The sequence below is a fragment of the Zootermopsis nevadensis genome, unplaced genomic scaffold (assembly GCF_977971745.1).
Source record: "Zootermopsis nevadensis isolate Lab colony 2312 unplaced genomic scaffold, Znev_1.0 Znev_ptg000010l, whole genome shotgun sequence".
NCBI lineage: Eukaryota > Metazoa > Arthropoda > Insecta > Blattodea > Termopsidae > Zootermopsis > Zootermopsis nevadensis.
Genome location: NW_028259142.1, coordinates 6,711,226 through 6,735,387, shown reverse-complemented (window position 1 = coordinate 6,735,387; position 24,162 = coordinate 6,711,226). Strand labels below are relative to the sequence as shown.

The window sequence follows — 24,162 nt, the reverse complement described above, 5'->3', positions numbered from 1 at the left end:
TATACTGTGAATACACTTCCAACCGATGTTTACAGCACTAGAGGTGACTTGCTTGAAGTATGTTTGGAATGACAAACCACATGAGAAATGCAAGTGGTCTGTTGGGCCAATTGGTAAACTTTCGAATTTTAGGCTGTTTACATGTCTACACACAGCAGCAATTATGGGTCCCAGTCCTAGTGCCGTAAGTTGGTCACAATTTGATAACGATCCACTCTACACCTAAAACAGTTCGGAATATACCAGAGCAATTCAAGAAGACATTATTTACTGATTTACTGATACGGTGGTCTAGCGGTTAGAACGCTGGCCTTGTAATCCTGGGGTCTCGGGTTCGATTCCCGGCGGTGCCCGAATTTATAACTTGTGTTGGGCAAGGCCGTGGTCTAGGCAACACGGAGTTTTCCTCCGGGGGCTTCCCCGGTTTCTCCGTGACATCCCAACAATTACTCCATTCACACACAGAAGAAGGCAATGGCAAACCACTTCTGGATCATCTGCCAAGAACGTATATGAACAGGTCCCAGTCCGAGAAAAGGATGGAAGGATCCTGTTCATATGGACCTGTCCTTAGACAGAACACTAAATAATATTCTATGATAAGAAAATTAGGGATTAAACTTTTCCCGCTGAAGTACAGACAGCATCGACTAATCTAAGATAATACTAGACGTGAGTTCAGTGTGTGGTGCAGGAAAAGCTAAGAGTTTCTTAGCTCGTCACGAAATTAACCGCCTCTTAGAGTCGAAAGGTGTTCACAAGAACCACTCTAACGTTGGGTGAAAGTTAGGACTGGGCCTACGAATTATAAAGCTCCCCACTGTGCAACTACGTACCTTCAGTTACTTCCACAACTCTTTCAGGTGCAAATGCTGCCCTCATAACTTTGTTCTCGACTACCCTCAGAGCTGTCCACTCGTGGTGACAGACTCATACAAATGCAAACGAAGAAATTATAGTTTTGTCAACTTACAGACAGACAGACAGACAGAAAATTACATTACATATGACGATCTGAGGAAACTAGGCTGGGTACTTACCATTTTTCCGCATATAAGAATTCTGCATTCGGTTTCCAACTTACAAAGCACATTTTCGCACATACCTGTAAGAGACAGAAAATTTACTTCACATTAACATATAAAAGATTACATATAAAATACAAATAAAAGTAATGTACAAGCATGCGGACGGGCAGTTCTATATGCGTTATTTATGTGCACATCATCCATAATAATCTAAAACACAAACCATACACGTCCCAAAACGCAGACAGACATTGCAGAGGCCGGGACATGTTTATTACATAACGTATGTTACATGACGCAAACTGCGATGCAATCTATTAGCGAAGCTACGGAGGGGAGACGAATTTCACGTTCGTTAACTGCAGCTCATGTTCTGGAAATCAGAAGACAAGAGAACAGTACCTAAAACAGACGAAAGGTGGAACCAACCGCGCATGACTTTTCTCTAGCGAGGAGTTGACAGTTAACCTCAATTGTACACGAATTTTCACAAGCATTGTTCCTAGACACATCAATTTCATCTTGTATGTGACATTTTATTACATTAAGTAAAGGCGATCTGCTTTCACTTAATAATCTTAGCTCGCTTCAATACTTTACACAGACTGTTGTTAAAATATCGTATTTACACGTAAGTGTGCCTAAACTATTAGAATCAAAACAATGATGATGATGATGATAATAATAATAATAATTCAATTTAATTCCTTTACTTTAGTGTTTGCCAACAGAGAAGAGCCTATGATGGGCAAACACTAATACAAATGTACAACAAAAAGATACAAATTAGATAAAAAGCAAATAATCTACGTAAAACACTAATAAATTACAAGGAACAAAATAGAAGCAAAAATCAAACTAGAAAACAGACAACCTATCTAGATCTTTTCCCTTATTGAGAACGTGCCCTCAAGGGAGACAATGTTTATGCTAAATACGTCCAAAGATTTACATACGTCATTTGCAGCGATGACGCACCTGGCTGAAGGACTATGTCTTATCGCATTGCTCACACTAAAAGTAGAAAATTCTCTTATTTGCCTCGCCGGCACACGTAAACCAACAGCGTCCATAATGGAATTACAATTTATTTTGCCCTTAAAGACATTAACAAGAAAAAACGCGTCGAGATGTCGTCGTCTGGAATAAAGTGTTCTAAAATTTAAAGTAGATAAAATCAATTCATATTTGCTTGGGTTATTAAACTGAAAAATTCGGTAATTGCACAAACTGGCAAATTTTCTTTGAATATATTCTAATTTATTGGAATCTGTCTGTGTAAGATTATTCCATACAACCGAGGCATACTAAAGCTTTGACCTAATTAAAGCATTATATAAAACAACAAGACTGTCTAAAGAGGAACAATTATGAAGTAATAAAATGAATAAGCCCTAAGGTCCTTAGTGCCTGTGTATGAACAAAATTTACATGGCAATGAAAATATAGTTTATAATAATAATAATAATAAATACATGTAGCACGTATTAAAAACAAAATGTATTTCGGAAATAGCTGCTGCACTAGATTTGTCTCGGGTACATAGAAGTAAATACCCTATAAAGTTGTGAATAGATGGAATAATAATAATAATAATAATAATAATAGCTGTAAAAATAAGAATGCAAAAATGGGTCACCAACTCGAGACAATAGTGGACTGCCGTCAATACTGAGAACCACACGGACACCAATCATAAATAAACCTATTTTTCTCACAGCGTGCATCTCATCACTGGATGAAACTGAAAGGCATCGCTGATTGCAACAAGATGGCGCAACACAGCATTCGACAGCGGTAAACAACCTGTGGCCCGTGGCATCCTCTGGAAACTAGCCAGTGCGAGAATGGAAAACATTTTCTGCCACCGAGGAGAACACTGACATTTAAGCGTCAGGGTAAACATCACAACAACAAAATTATTGCACAAAAGGCTTATCGTTCTGCTGTTCAAACCACATGAAATTTAACAAAAACAATATAAAAATTACTGTGGTATTAATGACAAAAAATGGATAACATTAACAACAAATTTAAATCAAGATTGTTTGAAAGGTAACAAACAATCCCTTTACAATAACATTTTAAAAGTCACTTATCTTCCTGTTTTCTAAGTTAATTGTTAAAGCATTTGTTTATCAGATTTCCTGCATTTATTTTCAAGTCATTGTTCATTATGCTTCTATTACAATAAATAAATATGGAACAGTTTCCAGGAATACACACAGCATGAAAATGCACCGCATATTTGAGTTCGCTTGTTTTTGACACAGTTCACAATTCTCAGCTGCGCCTGAAATTAAATGGCTTCTGCAAACAATAGAAACGATACAGATGAGGACCTGATATTTAAAGAACAGTGGACAAAAGACTACTACAATGCGTCTTATTTGCAAAGAAAGCATGTCAGTCCTCAAGGAGCAGAATTTCAAACGTCACTATCAAACAAAACACGAAAATCAGTGCGACTGTTTAGCGGTCGCCTAAGAAATTGTACAATCAACTGAACGGAATCATCTTTAATCTGCAAACAAAATATAGCCTGTTTTAAAGAGGGCGAACAGTTACCAAAGTCACGAAAACCTTTCACAGATGCTGAGTTTGTCAAATTGTGCATCTTGGCAATTGTTACACAACGCTCAAGTAAGCCAATGTTATTCCTTTGTAAAAACAGAGCATTAGCGGCTTACTAAGAGACTATTATTAACTCACTTGTATGGAAAGACGCGATTACTTCGCGTTTTCAAGTAGATACAAGTTGCAGTCTTTAAGTTAACAGATCAGTTATGCCCTTTATTCACCGCGTTATTAATTTATGTAATTTTACCGACTCCTGGCTTACGACAAACACCACACTAAGAGCGTAGCATATTCCCGTTTTAGTTACAAGGCTCTGTTTACAATTTCCAGCAAAGCGTTTCGTACGCAGGAATTGTTACCTAGGAAGAGACGATGTCTTGCGCTTGCGCAGGACTCCGCCCTTAATTAGCTTTTTGGTTGGTTTGTCTGAAGCCACGTAAACTCGTAGGTAGATACAAATGTTTCCTATGAACATACTGTCTCCATCTTCAGCCGTGGTAGGTAGATACCGATGTTCACTCACAAACATGGAGACAGTGTTTCTCCGAAAAAGTGGTATCTAACTACGAGCCTACGTAGCGCCAAAACCCAGACCAGCATCGTCAATGTTTAGTAAATTCTTTGCTGGCAGGGTATTTTCAATTTATTACCTTCAAGACTTCCGACGAACTGCTTCTCGGATAATGTCTGTAGCATGCAGAACTGGAGGAAAACAGTGAAACTTGTAGCTATCAGCAATATCTCAAAAGGCACTTCGTCGTGTCTTAACAAGCATGATAAGAACATTGAACATGTGTAACAATGTACAAGGTCGGGTTCAACATCAACTGAATATTTCGTCAGACACAAAATGTTGAATTAAATCTACGTGTTAAAGAATGTTCTGTTTCGGCGTAATACATTTTGCTTCGAAGGCATGAAGTCAAAACAAAGAAAATCACTCAACAGATACGACACGTTTCCTTTTAAAAATTGCTGTTTCGCCTTAGTGACCGACCGTCTTCAGTTCCCACACTGCATTTGAAAGTGTAACACAAATATGTGCATTAAAATTATGAAATAATAACGATACGAAGTCAAAGACAAGGGACAAAATTTGTATCTCACATCTCGAAATATAATGACATGACTATCCAGCTAGCCACTCCTTCAGCTGGTAATCAATCAGTCGATCAATTCCCTGCTTTTTACGCAAAACAAAAGTTCACCGTATTAAACCGCCGTTACCGGACGCTAACCTGCGCCAGCTGAATTCAATCCACATCCCCACATTGCATTTCCATTCTTAAGCTTACCACATTTATCACTGATTCACTATACGAGGTACATTGCTTTAAGAGAATCTGCAAGCTGCTTATACACGAGACACATGTCCCTGATATGACGACATTCGAAAGATATGGGTCACCCATAACTAAGAAATTAATGACATAAATTCAGTCAGTGTAATATGCCAAGCCACAGTGAAGATGCTTAATGTTTAAAATTATTCTCCACGCGAGGAGTTTCTGTCTGCCCTTGTCTTGTCTACAGTCATCTCCAGGAATAACTCTAAAATGACGGAGAATCTGAGCTATATGTGTGTGACGTCGGGGAGGGTGTACAAACAGGAAACACTCCCCAGAAAGAGTCTAACACGTGTTCTTACATCTGTCATCCACCCCGTCTTGACAAAACTTAAAAATACAGGGTATCGAAGAGACTGCATTACACATTTCCATCTGTGATGAGTTACTTTTCAGTAAGCCAAGAATTAAGCTACTTAGAATCACAGGAGTTTGCTAGCTATAAATAATATGTATCATTCAATTGCACAAACGTTTTGTTGTAAAATGAAGTTCTCGACTCGAAAGCTGTAATAAATACCAGAAGTTTCTACGCGTTTTTTTTATTTTGAATTCTATATGCTCCTAGCTGATGTAAAAAAACCACACACATACTACATTATACTGTACAAACTTTCGTATCATCAGCATAAGCGTAGCACCAGATAGCAGGCAATGTAAAACATAAAGGCAGCCTATTTCCTCAACACAAGATTTATTCATCAACACTCTCCTACTTCTTATTCACAAAATAAAAGAGCGAACTGGTTTCTGAGGCACATACATTCCACTATATCAGTAAAATTCCCGAAAATGTGTGTCTTTTCTTCTCCAATGTTTAATTTAATCAGGATTTGAGGTTTTCACGGCGGTGTTTCATTTGTTTATCGGAAAATGATTGTGGAGAGAAAGTCAAAGATTCAGAAGGGGATGACTTTGTATTACGAATTCATCAATGAATGCAGTATATAGTAAATTTACAGCCACAATGTGTTGAAATGCCGCTTAACCTGATAATTTAAAAAAGTTATCAATAAAATACGTCAATTATCTTACTTTGGCAAATTCAATTTACAACTGAGCAAATCCTTTGTTCGTAGTATCGTCTTTAGGTAATAAAACTCGATAACAACGTAACACAATTCACGTTGCCTCTGCGGCAGCGTATCGTACTGGGTTCATGCGTATTAAGTCATGGGATCGAATTCTGGTCGAGGCAAATTTGTTTCACAACATTACACAATTAATAACTCAACATTTGACGTGGCTCACACCGGAAAGCCAAAGTTAAACATTTTTTATTATTTCAGATACTATTGGTTGAAACATATTACAAGAATCTAATGTGGAAAACAGAAACTTAAAACGGGCAGAATTACACCTCAACCTCCACTGTAGAATAATTTATGTACAGCCTTTTTACAATTAGTATTTTTAAACAACAGCACAGTGGACGACGTCATAATTTGTGACGAAATAGTCACGAAAAAATAAATGAGAGGCCACGAAGCATGGCAAGGATATAAAGAATCACGAGTCATTTCCGTTTCCGAGGGTTCAACCGATAAATTTCAAATACACATCAGATGTGGCAACACAGAGTACTAATCGTACTGAAAAGTTTGAGAAAATGTGTTTAAAATAATCTCGGTTTACTAACGTTCGATTTACGAAGATTCGCTATAACGAACGCCACAAATCATTCAAAGTTTCTTAAAGTCGCCAATAGATAGAGTTCCTTATAAAACGAAATGCCAAACGTATAGTGAACATAATTGTAAGATTTAAATAAATAAACTTTTAAAAAATGTATTTATTAGAAAACACATTATAATAAAACGTATTGTATAGACCAGTTTTATTCAACCTGGAGTACGCGGACCTCCGGGGGTACGCGAAGACATCTTAGGGGGTGCGTGAAATTTAAAAAATATATATATTATTTTATGATAAACACTGAATAATCAGCTATGTATTTTATTTCATTCATTTTACATGTAGATTATATACTATGTATAACCTGAATTATACACCAACAACTTTGGGGGTACAAAGTTGAAGAGAAATTATATCTGGGAGTACGCGAACAAAAAAGGTTGAATACCACTGGTATAGACCATTCGATGTTTTGTACATGGTTTTAATGCTTTAAAATGGCTGCTAACGTATACTATACTTGTCGTAAAAGCTCAGAAATGCAAGATACACATAACGAACAAAAACGTATAACGAATAACGTCTTGGAACGGAACTCGTTCATAAATCGAGAGTTGCCTGTACGGGCGCGTTTTAAAAACCGGAAAACGATGTCGAGGTATGCGAAATACGTACAAAACATTAATTGAAAAATCCTACAGCGAAAGACCTTCGTACAGACGGAAGGTTACAAAATAACCTAACCTAAAATTGTCTGTAAAACTCCGTTCTTGGACTTTGTCCATTGTCTAAATTACGAATAAAAACGTTTCGGAAGCTAGACATTATTTCGTCTTAAATAAATAAGCTAGGCGGTCCAGGTTTATGGCCCAGTGCCTAGGGTTTCTGTCCTTTTACTTTATACCTCAAGACGGCAGAAGACCCAGCATCCGAAACGTTGTTTTATTTATAATTCATAACTGACTATGTCCAAGAAAACAAGTTTACTGATTATAACGCACTATCGACTGAAACATTCAGACTTCAGCTTTACTAAAACAGACTTTAGATGCATAGAACGTGGGGCATAAAGCGGATTCAAACGCATGTAACCAAGTGTCTTGGAATATGAATTCAAGCAAGTAGACCGACTTACAATAATTTAGCACTGAATGTGTTGAACCTGTTGTACGTAAATCCTAATTCACCTCCCCCAAGCGCGTACATGGCGTTCAGCGAGGCAGCTTTACTTTTACGTACAGTGAGGCGTGTAAATAGTCTGCGCGCCTAATGCCCGGCAATCCTCAGAACCTGACCATCGTAAGTCTTGCCACATCTCCTACAGCGGCGGGTGGCAGGTCGAGGAAAGTCACGAGGTCAACAGATGAGAGAGAGAAGGTCGAAGTGTTCTTGGTGCATTCCACAGAAGCAATGGCCTACCTGTGAAAACACTTCAGTGTGCTTCCTACGAGCAAAATCTCTAAGATCTGTACTTTCTGAGACGAATATAGCCTTTCAACAAAAAAAGAAATTCCCTGTTTCTTACGGACCCTGATATTTCAATTATCGAGTTCACAAGAACCAACCATTTTCCTATTACGACACAGATAAATCTTGTCATCCACACCCGAATTATTTTCAGAACTATTTTAATATTATCATCCCATCTATGCCTAGGTTTTCAAAGTGATTTCTTTCCTTCTGGCTTTCCAACCAAAATTGTTCAAGAGCTCCATACCCCGACCATATCAGATTTATTGAATTTGATCATCGTAATAATATCTGGTGAAGACCACAAATTAAGGATCTCGTCATCGTATATTTCTTGCCTCTATCCATGCATCCCTCGTGTGTCCAAATTTTCTCAGCACCTTGTTCTCAAACAAGCTTAATCTGCGTTCTTTCCTCTTGTAAAATTAGTTCTGCCATTTCAATGTTCACGCTTTTAAATAAACGGACGGTACTTTTAGACCAAATTCATTACTAGCTAGTATCAGCAATCTCATCCTAAAAATATCTACTAACGGGTCTGGTGCATTGCCTACAACTCAGTCAATAAGGCACAAGCGTCCCTCAAATGTCGCAACTGGAATGTGACTCTCATATTAACATCAGAGGTTAAATATTCCCATTCGTCTCCACTGCGTGGTGCTTGTTCAAGAACTGAGATAACTTCACCTTTGCCTGATAACATTGTGAAGCAACCAACGCAAATTTAAAAAGAACGCGCGCACAGCTACTTCAAATGTATTGCGAAGAAAAGACAATCTTAGTAAAATAATTTTCTGAGAAAAGGGCAGAATGTCAAATTATGCACAACGTAACCAGCGCCAATTCCACATAGTGTTTCGGTTGAAGTGATTAATGGAACAGGATTTCTGGCGTTAAGCAGTGCATGAAATGCTTCATTACGCAACCGTTAAAGGCAGGAACGAATAAAATTAGTAGAGCTTTTGTAACGAAAGAACTCGGAAAATGTCATCTCTATGTCATGTGTTTTTCAGCAATCTGGCGAAGTGAACGCTCTGGTAGAACAAATTCGGTTTTAAAAAATAAAACACAGCGTACCGGTACACAAACACTCTACATTCCTGATTTGACACACAGGCCTGTACCAATTCCCATATTTTTCAACTTATTATTTATAATGACAGTAAGTGAAACCTAAATTCTACTTATAATAAATTCTTCTCGGGCTACCAGCCGTGTAAGGTGGCTTAATAAAGAAAACACCAGCGTTTCGAGAACCATCTTAGTCTCCATCATGAAGGGGAACAATTTATTACACTTAGTCGCCGCGAAAGCTTCAGATTATACGAAATTCTACTTTCCACAGGATCAAGTAAAAACTGGGTTATACCTCTAAAAATACTTGTCATTCAGTAACAGCGAAACTGGCGAAAAAGATCCGTTGAAATTAAACAGGGAATGATTCACTTTCTAACTTCATCCGTTACTCTTTCTTCCTTTCCTTTGTCGCTTTACAAGCACTTCTAAAAGCTGCCTAATATTAGCAGCACTTGTCAAATATAGCATACTGCCACTGAGCGTACTTATTATGAACTTGGTCGATACAACATAACACACGCGGGCATTGGCAATTTCGTATTATGTATGATCTATAGATTTCGACTAAATTCAATTAAGTGTTCGCGGGTGGTCGCGAGACCGACCGTGGACCGACACGTTTCTCGAAACGTCGGTTTCTGATATCATCTCACACCGCTGATTGCCCGAGAAGACTTGATTAAATGTCCTATTACGTGGGAATCCACAGATGATGAATCAGTACGTTAATGCACAAACGTCTAAACAGCTGTTTCTTCCCCTAAGAAGTGATCTCTTCTCTGTAACATCACCTACACAGTTTGTTCTTTGCGCCGAGTAATTAAAGTCTTATCTTGCAACTTGAAGTAAAAAACCAAGTTAAGAAACAATTAATACGTTTAAACTAACAAACCTAGGTCTACATATGCCTGATTCTGGTTCATGCTCGGGAGAAACAAAGTTGAGTTGACTTGCCGAATGCGAGAGACATTCTAGCGTCGACTACATCACACCAACTGAAGTTACTACAAAAAATAATTTTAAGCTAAACAGACCTATAAATGAATTTCTTTTAGGTTCTCGCATGCTGTAAACCCACAGTTAAACACAAGCTCATCAGTCCATTTGGATCATCCCGTTAATATTTCTGGCCTCCGAAACCCAATTATCACCGGTCATAATAAATCTTCTCTATGGGAGCCCGGATTACCAACAGAAGCACACACTAAATTATATGTACTTCTTTAAACTAGGTGTTTGTAGGCGTGTTTCTGTATTGTGCTGTCCTGTGCACAGATAGGGGCCTTGCGACGGACCGATCCCTCATCCAAGGAATCCTATCGAATGTCTATAGATCAAAGTCAACGAAAAGTTGGGACCCGCAGTGCTCAGGAACTTCAAGAACGGGTCGTCAAAGTAAAGTAAGTATGATGAATGAATTCATCGCCCTGATGACGGAGGCAGTATGACCTCTGAAACGTCGGTTAACATCGACCAGACTACACAGCGCAACAACCCAGAAGACAGAAATCTTCATACTCTGATGACGGAGGCAGTATGACCTCTGAAACGTTGGTTAACATCGACCATACTACACAGCGCAAGAACCCAGAAGACAGAAATCTTCATACTCTGATGACGGAGGCAGTATGACCTGCGAAACGTTGGTAAACATCGACCAGACTACACAGCGCAACAACCCAGAAGACATAAATTTTCATACTCTGATGACGGAGGCAGTATGACCTCTGAAACGTTGGTAAACATCAACCAGACTACACAGCGCAACAACCCAGAAGACAGAAATCTTATACTCACCGCTGTGAAAACCTCAAATCATAAATAAAGTATCTTTAAACTAATAATGTACAAGAAACGAGCTTATGAAAATTCGGATTCTACAGCCTATAATTACATTTTCAGGCTACAAAAGTATAAACCACGTTGATGATACAACCAAGACGCTGTAAAGTAACTGTGTCTTTTTTTTTACGTACGCAGGTGACCTCAGCACTTTACTTAATGAGGGATTCTGAACCTTCGCGTTCAGCAAATTATCGCAAGGCGAGAGGGTATGTAGTTTCATTATTCGCACCGTTACACACGGTATTTAATGCTGCTGGAACAACTGCCGATTTCATTTTACGACGTTACTAACGCTTCTGATAATGGGTGAGCGTCGAGAATTTGCCTGGATGGACAGAACCAGCTCACAATACGCAGACCCGTAACTGCGCGCCACCGACATCAGAGCTGGTAATGTTTCCAAGTAAAACATGATGCAGTCACCAAGAATTATGAGAATCATATCAAGGGTACGTGGGAGAGAATACTGCACGTTTGAAAGAGAAATAAGTACAATATTTTAGGACGTGGTTATTAAAATAGATCTTAAATAAACAGGGTGTAAGGATTTGGATTGGATTGATCTGACTCGAAACAGAGACCTGTGTAATTTTTTGCCTAGCTAAGCGAGTATTCGGTTCTCACAGAATTGCCCCATAGAGTTAATTACTTGGGTTATGAGTTGTAATTATATGTTACGTCACGTAGACTAATGTATATAAACCTGTTTGTAAACTTGTTTTAAAATCGTTTCATTTTTACTTAGTAATTTAAATTCGGAAAATAATATATAAATTAATACAAAATGTATCAGTAAATAATACATAAGACTGATAAATTATGACAATAGTAGTCACATCATTTCATGATATTAACTTGCGCAGGAAGTCAAGTTTTGAAATGAATGCAAATGAAGCAGGCACCACGACGATCGGTCATTTCCAAGAAAAAGGCTGGAAAATCTCTAAAGTAATGAGTACTTTTTGTATCATAGATTTTCGTTTTGTTTCTGTTATGTTCAGCTACCGCATCGCCCACATCCTATTTAAACATACCTAAAACCTCACAAAAACAGATAATGGTTTACTTGTACGTCGAGAATAAACAAGCGAAGAAACGTGGTGTTCTGAACGGAGAACAACTTCTGTGTTTCTCTGGAGTATCGTGCGGAAGGAAGACACGTGACCCGCATGTCGGCTGCCGGCTTCTTGGTTCGGAAGCCTTGCAGTTTAGTTACCAACGTTTCGGGTGACACAAGACCACAAACCACATTACAGTAGTCGGGTTCGTCCGTCCTTATGTTTTACGTCAGAAACCACAAAAATGACATCGATGGAATGCGGTAGGCCTAATAATGATCTTCAGTGTAACCTTAGCCGACGTATCTTCGGCTCGTCCACATCGGTGTCAATGCAGGTTGAATTTAGGTCAAGGAAAATAATTTTTCTATACAACCCGGTATTTGTATGATCTGAGGTTCTCACAGCGATGAGTATGAAGATTTCTGTCTTCTGGGCTGTTGCGCTGTGTAGTCTGGTAGAGGTTTACCAACGTTTCAGAGGTCATACTGCCTCCATCATCAGGGCGATGAGTATGAAGATTCCTGTTTTCTGGGTTGTTGCGCTGTGTAGTCTGGTCGATGTTTACCAACGTTTCAGAGGTCATACTGCCTCCATCATCAGGGCGATGAGTATGAAGATTCCTGTTTTCTGGGTTGTTGCGCTGTGTAGTCTGGTCGATGTTTACCAACGTTTCAGAGGTCATACTGCCTCCGTCATCAGAGTATGAAGATTTCTGTCTTCTGGGTTGTTGCGCTGTGTAGTAGGGTCGATGTTAACCAACGTTTCGCAAATCATACTACCTCCGTCATCAGAGCGATTCTGTCAATTGTCAATAACAACGCGGAATCACAAAACTAACGTTCCAGAAAGCTATTAGGATCTCCGTGATGTTATTTATCAGTACCCGAAAAGGTACACACTGAACTCGCATACTTTCAACACAAACAGCAATGAAAGTTTCATTTGTGCCCATTATTATTTTTCGTTAATAACGAAAAAACATGGAATACAAGTTTTCCAATATTCTATTTGCTAAAAATAGGAGATTCCCGTTCCGTCTGAATTTGGCTTTTGCCGCCATAATTAAAATAAAGACAAGAAAACGAAATGGATATTCAGAGAGATGCGATGCTAAAGCAAGCAAGACGATACGAATGAGCTGGATGGATGGCACTAAAACTGCAGGAACATAAAGTTTTTTAATATATAACAGAACAGTGGCTACATTTGTGATGCAATTGTTGTGGAAGATTTAATAATATTGTATTTAAGCACGGCCGGGCATCTACACCAGGATTCGTCAAAGATTCCAACGTAGCTAGGCAAAACGTTTTCATAGACGACTGCACCTGGCCGCCTATGTCACATGGGCGTCCAAGTTGTAAGGTCAGGCGGGCCAGAGTACCGGTAATTAGTTGCCGGCTTCTCACCACGTAGACCGGGGTTCGCTACCAGGGTTGCCCATGTCAAATTTGTAGTGGACAAGGTGGCACTGGGTCATGTTTTTCTCCCACGTCAATATGAATCCGCCGATGCTGTACATTCACTCAAGTATGGACAATGGATCCGTCAGCTTCCGCAGTTCCACTGACACACAGGCCTACATTGACATCACAAAGACGTTCTTCACGCCACTAGGTCATTGCTGTGCATAAGGTCATTCTGATCTGAGAACACTCGCTCAGCGCAAGGTTTCAACGAGGCATCCGATTCAAAAGAGGGAACCAAAATTCCCACCTCACTCCTGTGCGCCCTAATGCTCCTCGCTCACGCTTTACAGCTAAGACTACGTAAAAAAAACAATTCTGCCCGCTTGCCGTGGGAGTCGACGAATGCAATTCTATCCACTAGGCCAAATGTCCTCAGTTCTGCCAAGGGTTTTGATTTACTCAAAACATGCTAAGTCATTTACACATCCTAATCCACAAGAATTTTCCATTAACTGCTGTGTTGAAGAAGCGATAGGCCTGAATTCTTCCGAAACGCTGTAGTTTCATTTTATAATTCAGACAAATAACAAAATAAAAAGATGGCAATGTTACATATCATAAATCTACGACCTCCAACACTTTCGACAGAGAATGGATCTATATTATACGATTAAGCACGTACCTGTCAATTCGTATACTGTGACGTCCTCCATCGATAACATAGCAGCATAATCCAGATAATCCTGTCCTTAGTAGTAACTAGGAGTTCAATGCGCTTTCGTTATGCTAAACCACGGAGGAAGCACACGCACGCACACAGCTTGAGCTCAACTGTAGCTTGTTTAGTTTGTGGCACCAATGTTCTCACAGTGTAAAATTAAAATCCCACCCACGAGCACCGGCGAAACGAAGGGGGATTTCAGGGTACAGGACTCAGAAGAGAGGTTATGTACGTCCCACCGTACAACAGCGACAGACCGTTTTATAACGTTTCCAAATGTTTCAAGAAACAAGGGCCTCCAGGCAGAGCACAAAAGTATACTACCTTCTCACACACGGATCTTTAGACTTACAGATCTCGTGGTATTAATATTACAGGTAGATAAAGTGAAATTGTAATCTAACAATAACGTGATTTATCTCGTGGCCTGATAAGGCCTAATCCGTAAAAGATACAGACGTCATGTGGCAGGCACGCTGAGATCGCGCGCAAAGGTCATGCGATCAAACAAAACACGAATCAGAACTTCTTTGTGCTTGAAAATGCACAATTAGCAAATAGTTATTCACTCCACAGAGCAATCCTTGAGGATCCCTCAGCCGGTCAAGGATTTCGGAGGCATTTATAGAACAGAAAGATTCATCACCGCGCTCACAAGAGCCCCTGGTCCGTGTATCCTGAACCATATTAATCCAGCCCACAAACTACCCCCTTTTCGCCTAATTTTAATTTTAATACTACCCTCCCATCAACAACTATGTGCTGAGTTATTATTATTGGGAATAACGATACGGAAGTACAGATTATTCACGCCAATTTGTCAGATAAAAAGTTAAATTGTAGCCCTCGTCATTATATTTCACTGTTGACTTACAGAAAACAACATTTTATACAAAAGGTGGATTATGATGTATCTCCACAACAAACTTTAAACACCTAGCTACAATGTGGCATTAGTTGCTGCCTTCAATCCGAAAGCAAACATGTTTCATAAACCTATAAAAAATATCTACACAAAACTTGAAACTCTATGATCACACATCATTTCGGGATCCTACATTAAACTGCACAGCTGGGGTAGCTGTCAGTACAGACTGGACGACCGGGGTTCGATCCCCGAAGCGGGCAAAGGATTTTTCCTCTAGCCTCTGCATCCAGACCAGCTCTGGAGCCCGCCCAGCCTCCTATCCAATGGGACCGGGATAAAGCGCGGCCGGGGCGTGACGCTGACCACTCACTCCCCCCAAGCGCCCACATGGCATATAGTGGGACAGCTTTACTTTCCTTACTTTTACTCTACATTAAACTGCATAATGACTCAAAGTGAGGGGTCCATTTCAAAATGCTGCTACCATTAGACAGCTTTCAGAAGTACCTCTAAAGCTGATAAGGCATGGAATGGTGTACGGGGTAAAGCTATAAAATACACTATTTACCATTAAATTTAAACAGGACTTCCGCACCAGAAAAACAAAACTGGCAATGATCACAATCTTCCTGCCAATCGATGTGCATTTAAAAAATGATCATTAACCTCTGTCTCTGCAAAGTTCCAGATTTGCAGTTGTGCTTCTCTGCATCTGAAGACTTTTCTTTACAGTGTTCTTCCTTGTTCATATTCTTATAAATATTTCTAAAAAATATATTCAACTTCCATACTGTGTTAACAGGTGGGGACAAACGTCTGTGTCTACACAAGCAATTGGAAAGGAATTGGTAACTTTTCATACTTCCGTGATAAACAATTCCAGATAAGAAAAAAACCCACATCTGCACAATATTAAGTTGATAAGAAACAATGCCTTCATGTGACATCCAAATTCTAGATCAAGATTTTCGACATCTCTGCGCTGTTTCTGATTTCTGCAGTCCTCTCTTGATTCATCTGAAATGTTCTGCTACTGTCTTCAGTAGAAAGTGTTTGTGTGGGTAATTTTCTCCAATTATTGGCGACATATTACATTTATAAAACGATGTATATCTGGGACTCAGCCCATACTGCCATAATTCATCTGTGGATATGTGATAGAAAAATGTTTTCCACACATCCCACTTCCTCTTCCAAACATGTTCTGTGTTCCTTTTGATAGTCTTTCCATATGAATCTTGTAGATTATCCATTTTTTTAAAAGTCTGCCTTGCAACATCAGGAATTTGTCTTACACCTGCTCCCCACATAATCTGCAAAGATTACAGTCCATCCTCTTTCATGTACGTCACATTTGTTCTAGTTCCTCAGTCTGTGAAGTTCCATATAGCATTTTAACACCTTCCTGAAGCATTTATCATCTCAATTCCCTAGTTACTGTACATTTCTATAACCCTGCCTTTAAAACGACCTTTAAAACACAGCTACCACACTGCCTACTTAATTTCCACTATTACTTAATGTAATTTAAATTCCCCCCACTTAATGGTACCTGCACCTTGTCGTGGTGGTGGGGCTTGAGTACCTCAGTGACCCCAAGAGCTACTGGTAGGGCCTCCCTAGAAAGATTGGTCGAGGGAGAGAGGTCAGACTAAGACAGGTACCCTGATCCTCCAGGTTGGAGGTTGGTCACAAGGCTAACAACCTTGCACAGTAAAAAGGAAGATGTTACGAAACCTCAATCAAAGCCTCGAACAGACAGACCTAACAGAAGGACCGAATGGAAGAGGAGAATTGAGGAGGCCATAGACCAAATACGGACCGGAGAGCCACAGAAGAAGAAGATGATGTAAATTAATTCTGAAGTTATTGCATTTTTAGTTTTACTTAACTGTTGTCTATTAACTCACTAAAATGTGTAAAACTCTGGTTCTTATCAGGAGGAAAAGCTCAATCTTATAAAGACTAAGAGCACCTAAATGGGACTTTCAACTGGCATATCACTCATAATATTTTCTGGCAGATAAACAATCTTGACCTTAGCCTCAGACTATTAACCTTAATATACGAAAAAACGAGATTGCCAAATGTCATTTTTCTCAAAATATTTTATGATTCTGTAAGGTTTAGTAAAAACATGTAGAAAATTTCATCGGTTAGAAATAATCACACATATTTCTGTTGGTGACTTAGATTACAGATTACAATAAGCTACACAGGTAATACATTAATAAGGCAAAAAATATTAAGATTCATTTTTCATTTAACTGAGAAATATTACCTGTAAGAGTATCTACAGTATGCAATGCTTGGTTGTGTGACCAGATGCAATTTCTGGATCCAATTTCATAAAACACTTCTGATGCTGGAACTCAGAAAATGTCTGGCAGCAAAAGATACAAGAAAGATTTAATGGTGCCAGAGGAATGAAATAACGCTAGTTGAATTTCACTCTCATTCACTTGTAAACACACAGAAACCACCATTTTCTGTCATATTAACAAGTTACAAATTCTGTAGTGTTTTTCACTTGATACTCTTCATCTAGCAAATGAAGTACGTGTGTCGTGTCGAACACACGTGCTTCTGAAAACACTTTTGAAAGAACTTTTTTTTGAGGTAGGAATGACAAAATGCATTTTTAAGTACTACAAAGTGTTCAAGCTTCCCTGAACCTCTCTTCAATGTTCGTCGTTTCTTTACTGTGGTCTTCGACAGAAAAACTCAAAGGTGACTGAGGAAATCATTACAACAGTTGTCTGTCATGATCCCATACTCATATAAGGGTTTTGCAGACTCAACCTTTCTTGCTAGCATTTTAATTATTCCCCAGTCCTATAACATGCATATTTACCATGTGATGTAAAGAAGTGCCACTTGGCATCCATACAAAAATCATCTCTATGATAGCAGAAGTTAGTACTGCTCCATCAAAAACCTTGTATTTCATCTTGTATGAAGTAGTTCTCAGGAAAATCACAAATGACAGCAATGCCAGTGCTTTATGAAACATCGCTGCTGCGATGCTATGAAAGATGAAAAAAAAAGCAGGATGATTAACTTTTCAGCAAAACTCTGAAAACTCTAAGAAGCCTGTGTTTACATTTGGGCTTCACAAAATTCCTTTCTCAGCCACTTATTTCTTGAAATGCAAATCATGTCATTTGACACTCAATCTCTTGCTGGATTGAACCTTTTCACTCTTCTTTCCTGTTACGTCAAATTTTTCCTTTGCTGTTCTATCATCTCACATTCACCTGAACTGTCACAATCACTGGGGTTTGTTAATTTTTATTATCATGGCTCCTTCGACTTCCTTTAATTCATCTTTAGGATACCTGCGACTACTTTTTAGTGGAAACTGGTGACTCTTCTAATGATTCCAGAATCGTGTCCAAGGAAAAAACTGGCTATGCTCAATTTAAATCTGTCCAAGTCTTCCTTTTTGTTTATGTTATTTTCTGAGCTTGAAGAGACAACTGCTTCATTTCCAAAACTTTTGGGCAAATTTACAACAGCTTCTCAGCATTTATCACAGATTCTCTGTCCATTCTGAACACCATAAATTCTTTTTATCAACCAATCTAACAGAGATTTATTTTTCTTCTGCGAGCTTGTATTGTGCATGACATTAAAGGGAGTACAACACTGTTTCAAAACATTTTGTTGTTTGACATTTGTAGTCATTTAAAATAAGATTGCGCTTGACAATACCACTAAAGAGCTAGCCACACAAGAAGTACAACTCATCTCAACTGGAATCGGGTATAAAATAAAAGGCTGGATCAGTCACGATTCTTTGCAGCCTGTCTACACAGGCCACATGACTCCTCAAACCTAACCATTAAGGTAAATATGGATAATGTGCCCTAAAATATGATGAATGCACACATAATAAAAGCTCCACTTAGGGCTTTCAATTGGTTCAAGAGCGAGGACCAAAGTTGTAAGCATTTTTATGAATCAGAAAAAAAGCAAAAATTTAAGAAAAACTCAAAAATTCAAAATGCGGTATCCCTGCAATTAATGAACAAATAAAGGTAAAATTTAATTTTTTTTACTTCCTAAGGAGAACCTACAAGCTTGCAAAATTGTATTTGAATCAGAGATGGTACTGAATATTGACACGAAAAGTGTATTGACTTGACATGAAGGAACTGAAAATCCTATATAAAATGGAAACTGTGAAGCCCAAATGAAAATTAAGATAGCTGAACATCCTATCAACATCAATCTCCAAGGGATTTAGGCCTGATGGCCTGTTCCGACCTCATTTTCACAAATCCAATAGTCTCTTTAGTGGACGTCCGTGGTTTCTTTTCCCTAATGGTTCGTATTTCAGCACGAGGAAGTCTTGAGCTTTCCATTCAGTGGACATGGATCCATTTGTCTTTGTAATTGTTAATCTTTTGATTTCAGCTTCTTCATAATTTTCGGATTGCTTTCGTGATCTTGCCACGTATACGTTGCTGTTTTCCGCATGAGTTTCATTTCTGCTGCTGTTATTCTTGATTCATCTTGTTCTTGTAATGTCCAGGTCTCGCTGCCATAGAGTAGAGTGGGTAGAGCCAGAGTGTTGTAAATTTTTAATCTTGTTTGTTCCTGGACTTTAGAATGTTTCAGGACTTGACTGATTATCCCTGTGATCTTGAGAAATTTTGAAAAAGTTTTGATGAAATGTCTTTTTCTGTTTCATGAGAGAGTACACATCCTTGGTAATTACATTTATTGACCTGTTCTATTATCTTATTATTCATGACTATTTTACTTTTTATAGGGTCTCATCCTCAGAATGCCATTATTTCGGTTTTGTTAGTTGAAATAGTTAATCCATATTATGAGGTTATTATTTCTAATACATGGGTAAATTTTTGTAACAAGTATGTAAAATAAAAATTAAGACTATAACCTTGTCAGTACCCTATGTAAAATGAAGACGGAACAATCTCCAAGGACCAGTCAATACAAAAAGCAATTTCAAACAATTACAAAAGAAAACACCCTACACAAGATAGAATATAAATCTTGAAAAGCAGCTAAACCTGACATTATTATGAATGAACTCACGAAAGAGGCTTTACATGTTTAGAAATATGGACAGCCATGAACAGTAAATACCCAGAACTTGGTATCTTCTGCCCAGTATGAACTTCCACAACTAAAATGCCGTATAACGATACAATGCCCCACAATATGCCAGATGGGAATAGCCCTACATTGCAATGCTTTCAATGCTTACTAACGTTAATCTGTCACAGTATGTTTCACAAAATGAATGTAGCAATTCTGAACAAAAAAATACAGATATGTACCAGTATACAAGAAAGACAGCGAGAATGGTTGTTGGTTTGATACAAGCAGCAAAGAAAGCTCAAAAATCCTCACAGGCACTCACCCGTGACGATTTTATGTCATTCATTCCCTGTTAACTCCTAAATCTTACAACGCCCTAAGACCACACATGTTCTGAAATTACCGAGTATTTTAAAGGCATTCAATGATGTAAACAAATCCAATCTCTAAAACAAACTAAATGGGTGAAGATGAAAACTCATATCTACTGCAAAACATTCTATAATATGATAAAATCAAAATAAATGGCAGTTTAACTGTGTCAAAAGAATTATGTTAGAACCAACAACACTGAAAAAGGAAACACACATCTTTAATGCATTCGCTCACAATGTAGTAGATGAGGTTGCATCACGAGGTAACCTGGAATAGGTTCTTGTTATAAGTGATAACTATTATGGAATTTAGAAAACTTAAACATCTATCAAGCTTTAATAGCATTAGCCATGGATCTTGATGCTGTGAAACAGTGAATGAGTTTGAATATGGCCTCACACTCCAGATCACATTAAAAGCTGAGCACACAATAGGTTCATCCATCACTGCAGTCAAAACCAAGAAAGCCTAATCTTGAAATAAAGCAAGGGCACTGTTCAAGGTAAAGACAATGCCAACTCAAAGTTACACAATCAAGGTAATATGACAGAATTGGACATACAACAACTTTAAAACATTAGATAAGAGTTAGGGTGAATTTCCTAAAAGGAATCTTTTAAATAAACCCCCACCCCTACCAGAACTAGAAGCCAGGGTAACTCAGTCAGTATAGTGACTGACTACGGACTAAATGACTGAGGTTCAATCCCTGACAAGGGCAGAGAATTTTTCTTCTAGTCTCTGCATCCAGACAGGCTCTGGGGCATACCCAGCCTACTGTCCAATGGGTACCTGGGTCCTTTCCCAGGGGCAAAGTGTCACCGGGGCACAATGCTTACCACTTACCAATATCTAATGCCAAGGTTAAGATTGAGTAGGAGCTATATCTTGCCCACCCCCAAATGCCCACATGGTGTTTAGTAGAAAAACTTTACTTTTTTTTTTTTTTTTAAACCCCTACCAGAACACCTTACTTACTAGCAGAGGTAAATTACATTATTGATACACAAACAGACCCCAGCCTTCTGAACAATGAGGCCAGTGAAGGGTTTCAAAGGGAAAGACCAAACATGTAGAGATACACTAAACCCAGAAACCTTCAAAACCTCAGCGATGACCTGCGACAATTGGACAGCAACTAATTTCGAGTTATGTCATCTGTATACTAGGATAGCAGCACATTTATTCCACTACATCTGCAAAAAAGCTGGCTTTCATGCGGTTTCCCACACCTGTAACGTACCAGCTGTGGAGAATAGTGCACTAGAAAAATGTATTCTCTGCCATATTTCATTAATAGAAACATTTTATAGTCTGTCAGTAGGTGCACTCCAGTCAAGAATGTAGATGGTCATGTTGGGTGATTCAGACATGCCAGTATTAAATTATGATTTTGAGCCTAACTTTTCAGAACTTTACTTTCTGGTTATTATCTTTAATTTCTCAGTATTATTAAGAGAAGGAAAAAACAAAACCTTTGTTTGTAAAATTATTTAAAATGCATAAAAATTACAACTTTTTTAAAATGTAATTTTTACATATTTCTGTTCCAACCAGCACACAACCACTGGTTTTGCCAAGGCTTATCCAAGTTTTCCAATTTATTTCCTTTTCCTTGCCTCTTTGTCAGGACTACTAGATACAAATATTACATAAACCCTGAGCCAGACAATATCAATATGTTTAAAAAAATTCAGAGTGGCCATCCTTAAAAATAACGTACTTTTCTATCATTTCATCCACTTTGTCAACTCCACCTTTTGACAATTATATGCTGTTATTAGTCCAGGCTTTCTTTTGTCAGTCTTTCGGGATGTAACACAAAATACTGATACAAACTTCTGTTTTTAGTATCTACAAACTGAGGAAGTATGTCACACTTGTTACCACACAGTGTACCAATTTCTTTACCCCTCTTCTCCAACAAGTCTCTTGCTAATCGTGTGTAAAAGAACCAATTATCCATAGTCACACTTCCATGTGAATTAGCTATTGTGCACACTAGACATGTCACATTACAGGTACTGTCTTATAAGCTTTCAGCTGCTTTCATAAATTTCAAGTAAAGATGTATACCATACCCTTATATCTGAAAGGGCATGTATTTAAAACCCATTCCTTTCTGGGGTTTTTAACATACATGTGAAATCTGCATTTTCTCTTACGCCAACCAGCTGTTCATCAGTTCATATTTATAACCCCAGTTCAATCAATCAATCTCTCAAACATATATTCAACAGGAGGCAAATTATCAAATGCACTTCTATGCTGTAGTCGCCCTTGGTGGACTAGTGGTTAGAGTGCTCGCCACTGGATCCAAAGTTTGCGGGTTCAAACCTGGCCGCAAAAGCATTGTCCTCAATTTGAGTATTGTTGTCTGATTACTGAAAATTGTCTCCTTCATCACTATCTGAATCAAATACTGCCTTTAGCAAGAGTAGGTAACAAATTTTTTATGTGTCAATGTAAATCGTAAGGTTTTTCTACCTAAAAAGGATAAAAGATAGTAAAAGACACTGCACTTGGCCAATGTGAAACAACTGCTGATGTCTGTCTAAATGCCAGGAAAAATTAAGTAAAAAACATAACCTGACCGCAGATTAAAGTGTAACGAGAAAAGTTGTTAAGTGACCAAGTCATCCCTGAAAGAATATTTTTTCACTCTTTCACTGAGTGTGACAGAGAGCAACGGTCATAGAAATATGTTGGTAAACCTTGGGTACGAAGGTACCATTTCTGCCAGCAATGTAAACAAACATCTAATTAAATTTGCCTCACATAAACTTGGCTCGGGTGACTATGGCACTCTGTGTAAATGTTGCTGGGGAAAAATAAAGTGATCACATACTCTGTATTACAAACGTATTTTCATAAACTGTACTGTAGAAAAAAATGATGTAGTTTTTATGTAACTTGTCACTGTGAAACAAACTACAATGTCTAATGTGGTCAGACTCCACTTAACATAAACTTACACAAAATTAAAAATGCTCTTGTTCAGTTGTCACAATATATTATTTAGGAGTCAAAATCTTGGCTTCATTCTTCAGCACTGAATCATATTTAGAGATGTCTGAACTTGCTTGCTCAAGATTCACTACAGTCAATAAGAAGCCTGCCTGTATGCATGAAGCATGTGCAACCTCACTTTACTTCTCTGAAATTTCTTCTTCTTTATTACGCTGTCTCCTTTACAGGAGGTTGGCGACATATTATGAACAGGATCTTTCCATCCTTTTCTCGGACTGGGACCTGTTCATATATGTTTTTTAGGCAGGCGATACAGAAGTGGTTTGCCATTGCCTTCTAATTGTTGGGATGCCACGGAGAAATCGGGGAACCCCCGGAGGAAAACTCCATGTTGCCGAGACCACGGCCTTGCCCAACACAAGTTATAAATTTGGGCACCACCAGGAATCGAACCTAGGACCCCAGGATTACCAGGGGCCAGCGTTCTAACCGCTAGACCACCGTGGCAGTTCTCTGAAATTTAAAATGTTACTGAAATGTAATTTGTGCTTATCAGATAATTTTTAACCCAAACACCAATGGTTTAAATACCCCTCTACATACACACACACACAGAAGTATAGTGAACTGCTCTACCTAAACATGATATGTAAATTCATAACATCCATGAGTCAGAGACTTATGAAGCCAGTTGTTCATAAATG

At 38.5% G+C, this 24,162-nt stretch overlaps 1 protein-coding gene across 5 annotated transcripts in view; it reads right to left on the bottom strand.

The window, feature by feature from the left end:
* LOC110835956 (MAP7 domain containing protein ensconsin) overlaps positions 1 to 24,162 on the bottom strand; it is a 220,188-nt gene that overhangs the window by 192,361 nt on the left and 3,665 nt on the right. The window contains exon 1 of one of the 5 annotated variants that reach the window (XM_087346386.1): positions 14,134 to 14,270. The exons of the other annotated variants lie outside the window; for them this stretch is intronic. Coding sequence (XP_087202512.1) covers positions 14,134 to 14,173 — 40 coding nt within the window. The 5' untranslated portion in view covers positions 14,174 to 14,270. Of the gene's footprint in view, positions 1 to 14,133; positions 14,271 to 24,162 lie in introns of those variants that run through there. 5 annotated transcript variants of the gene reach the window in all.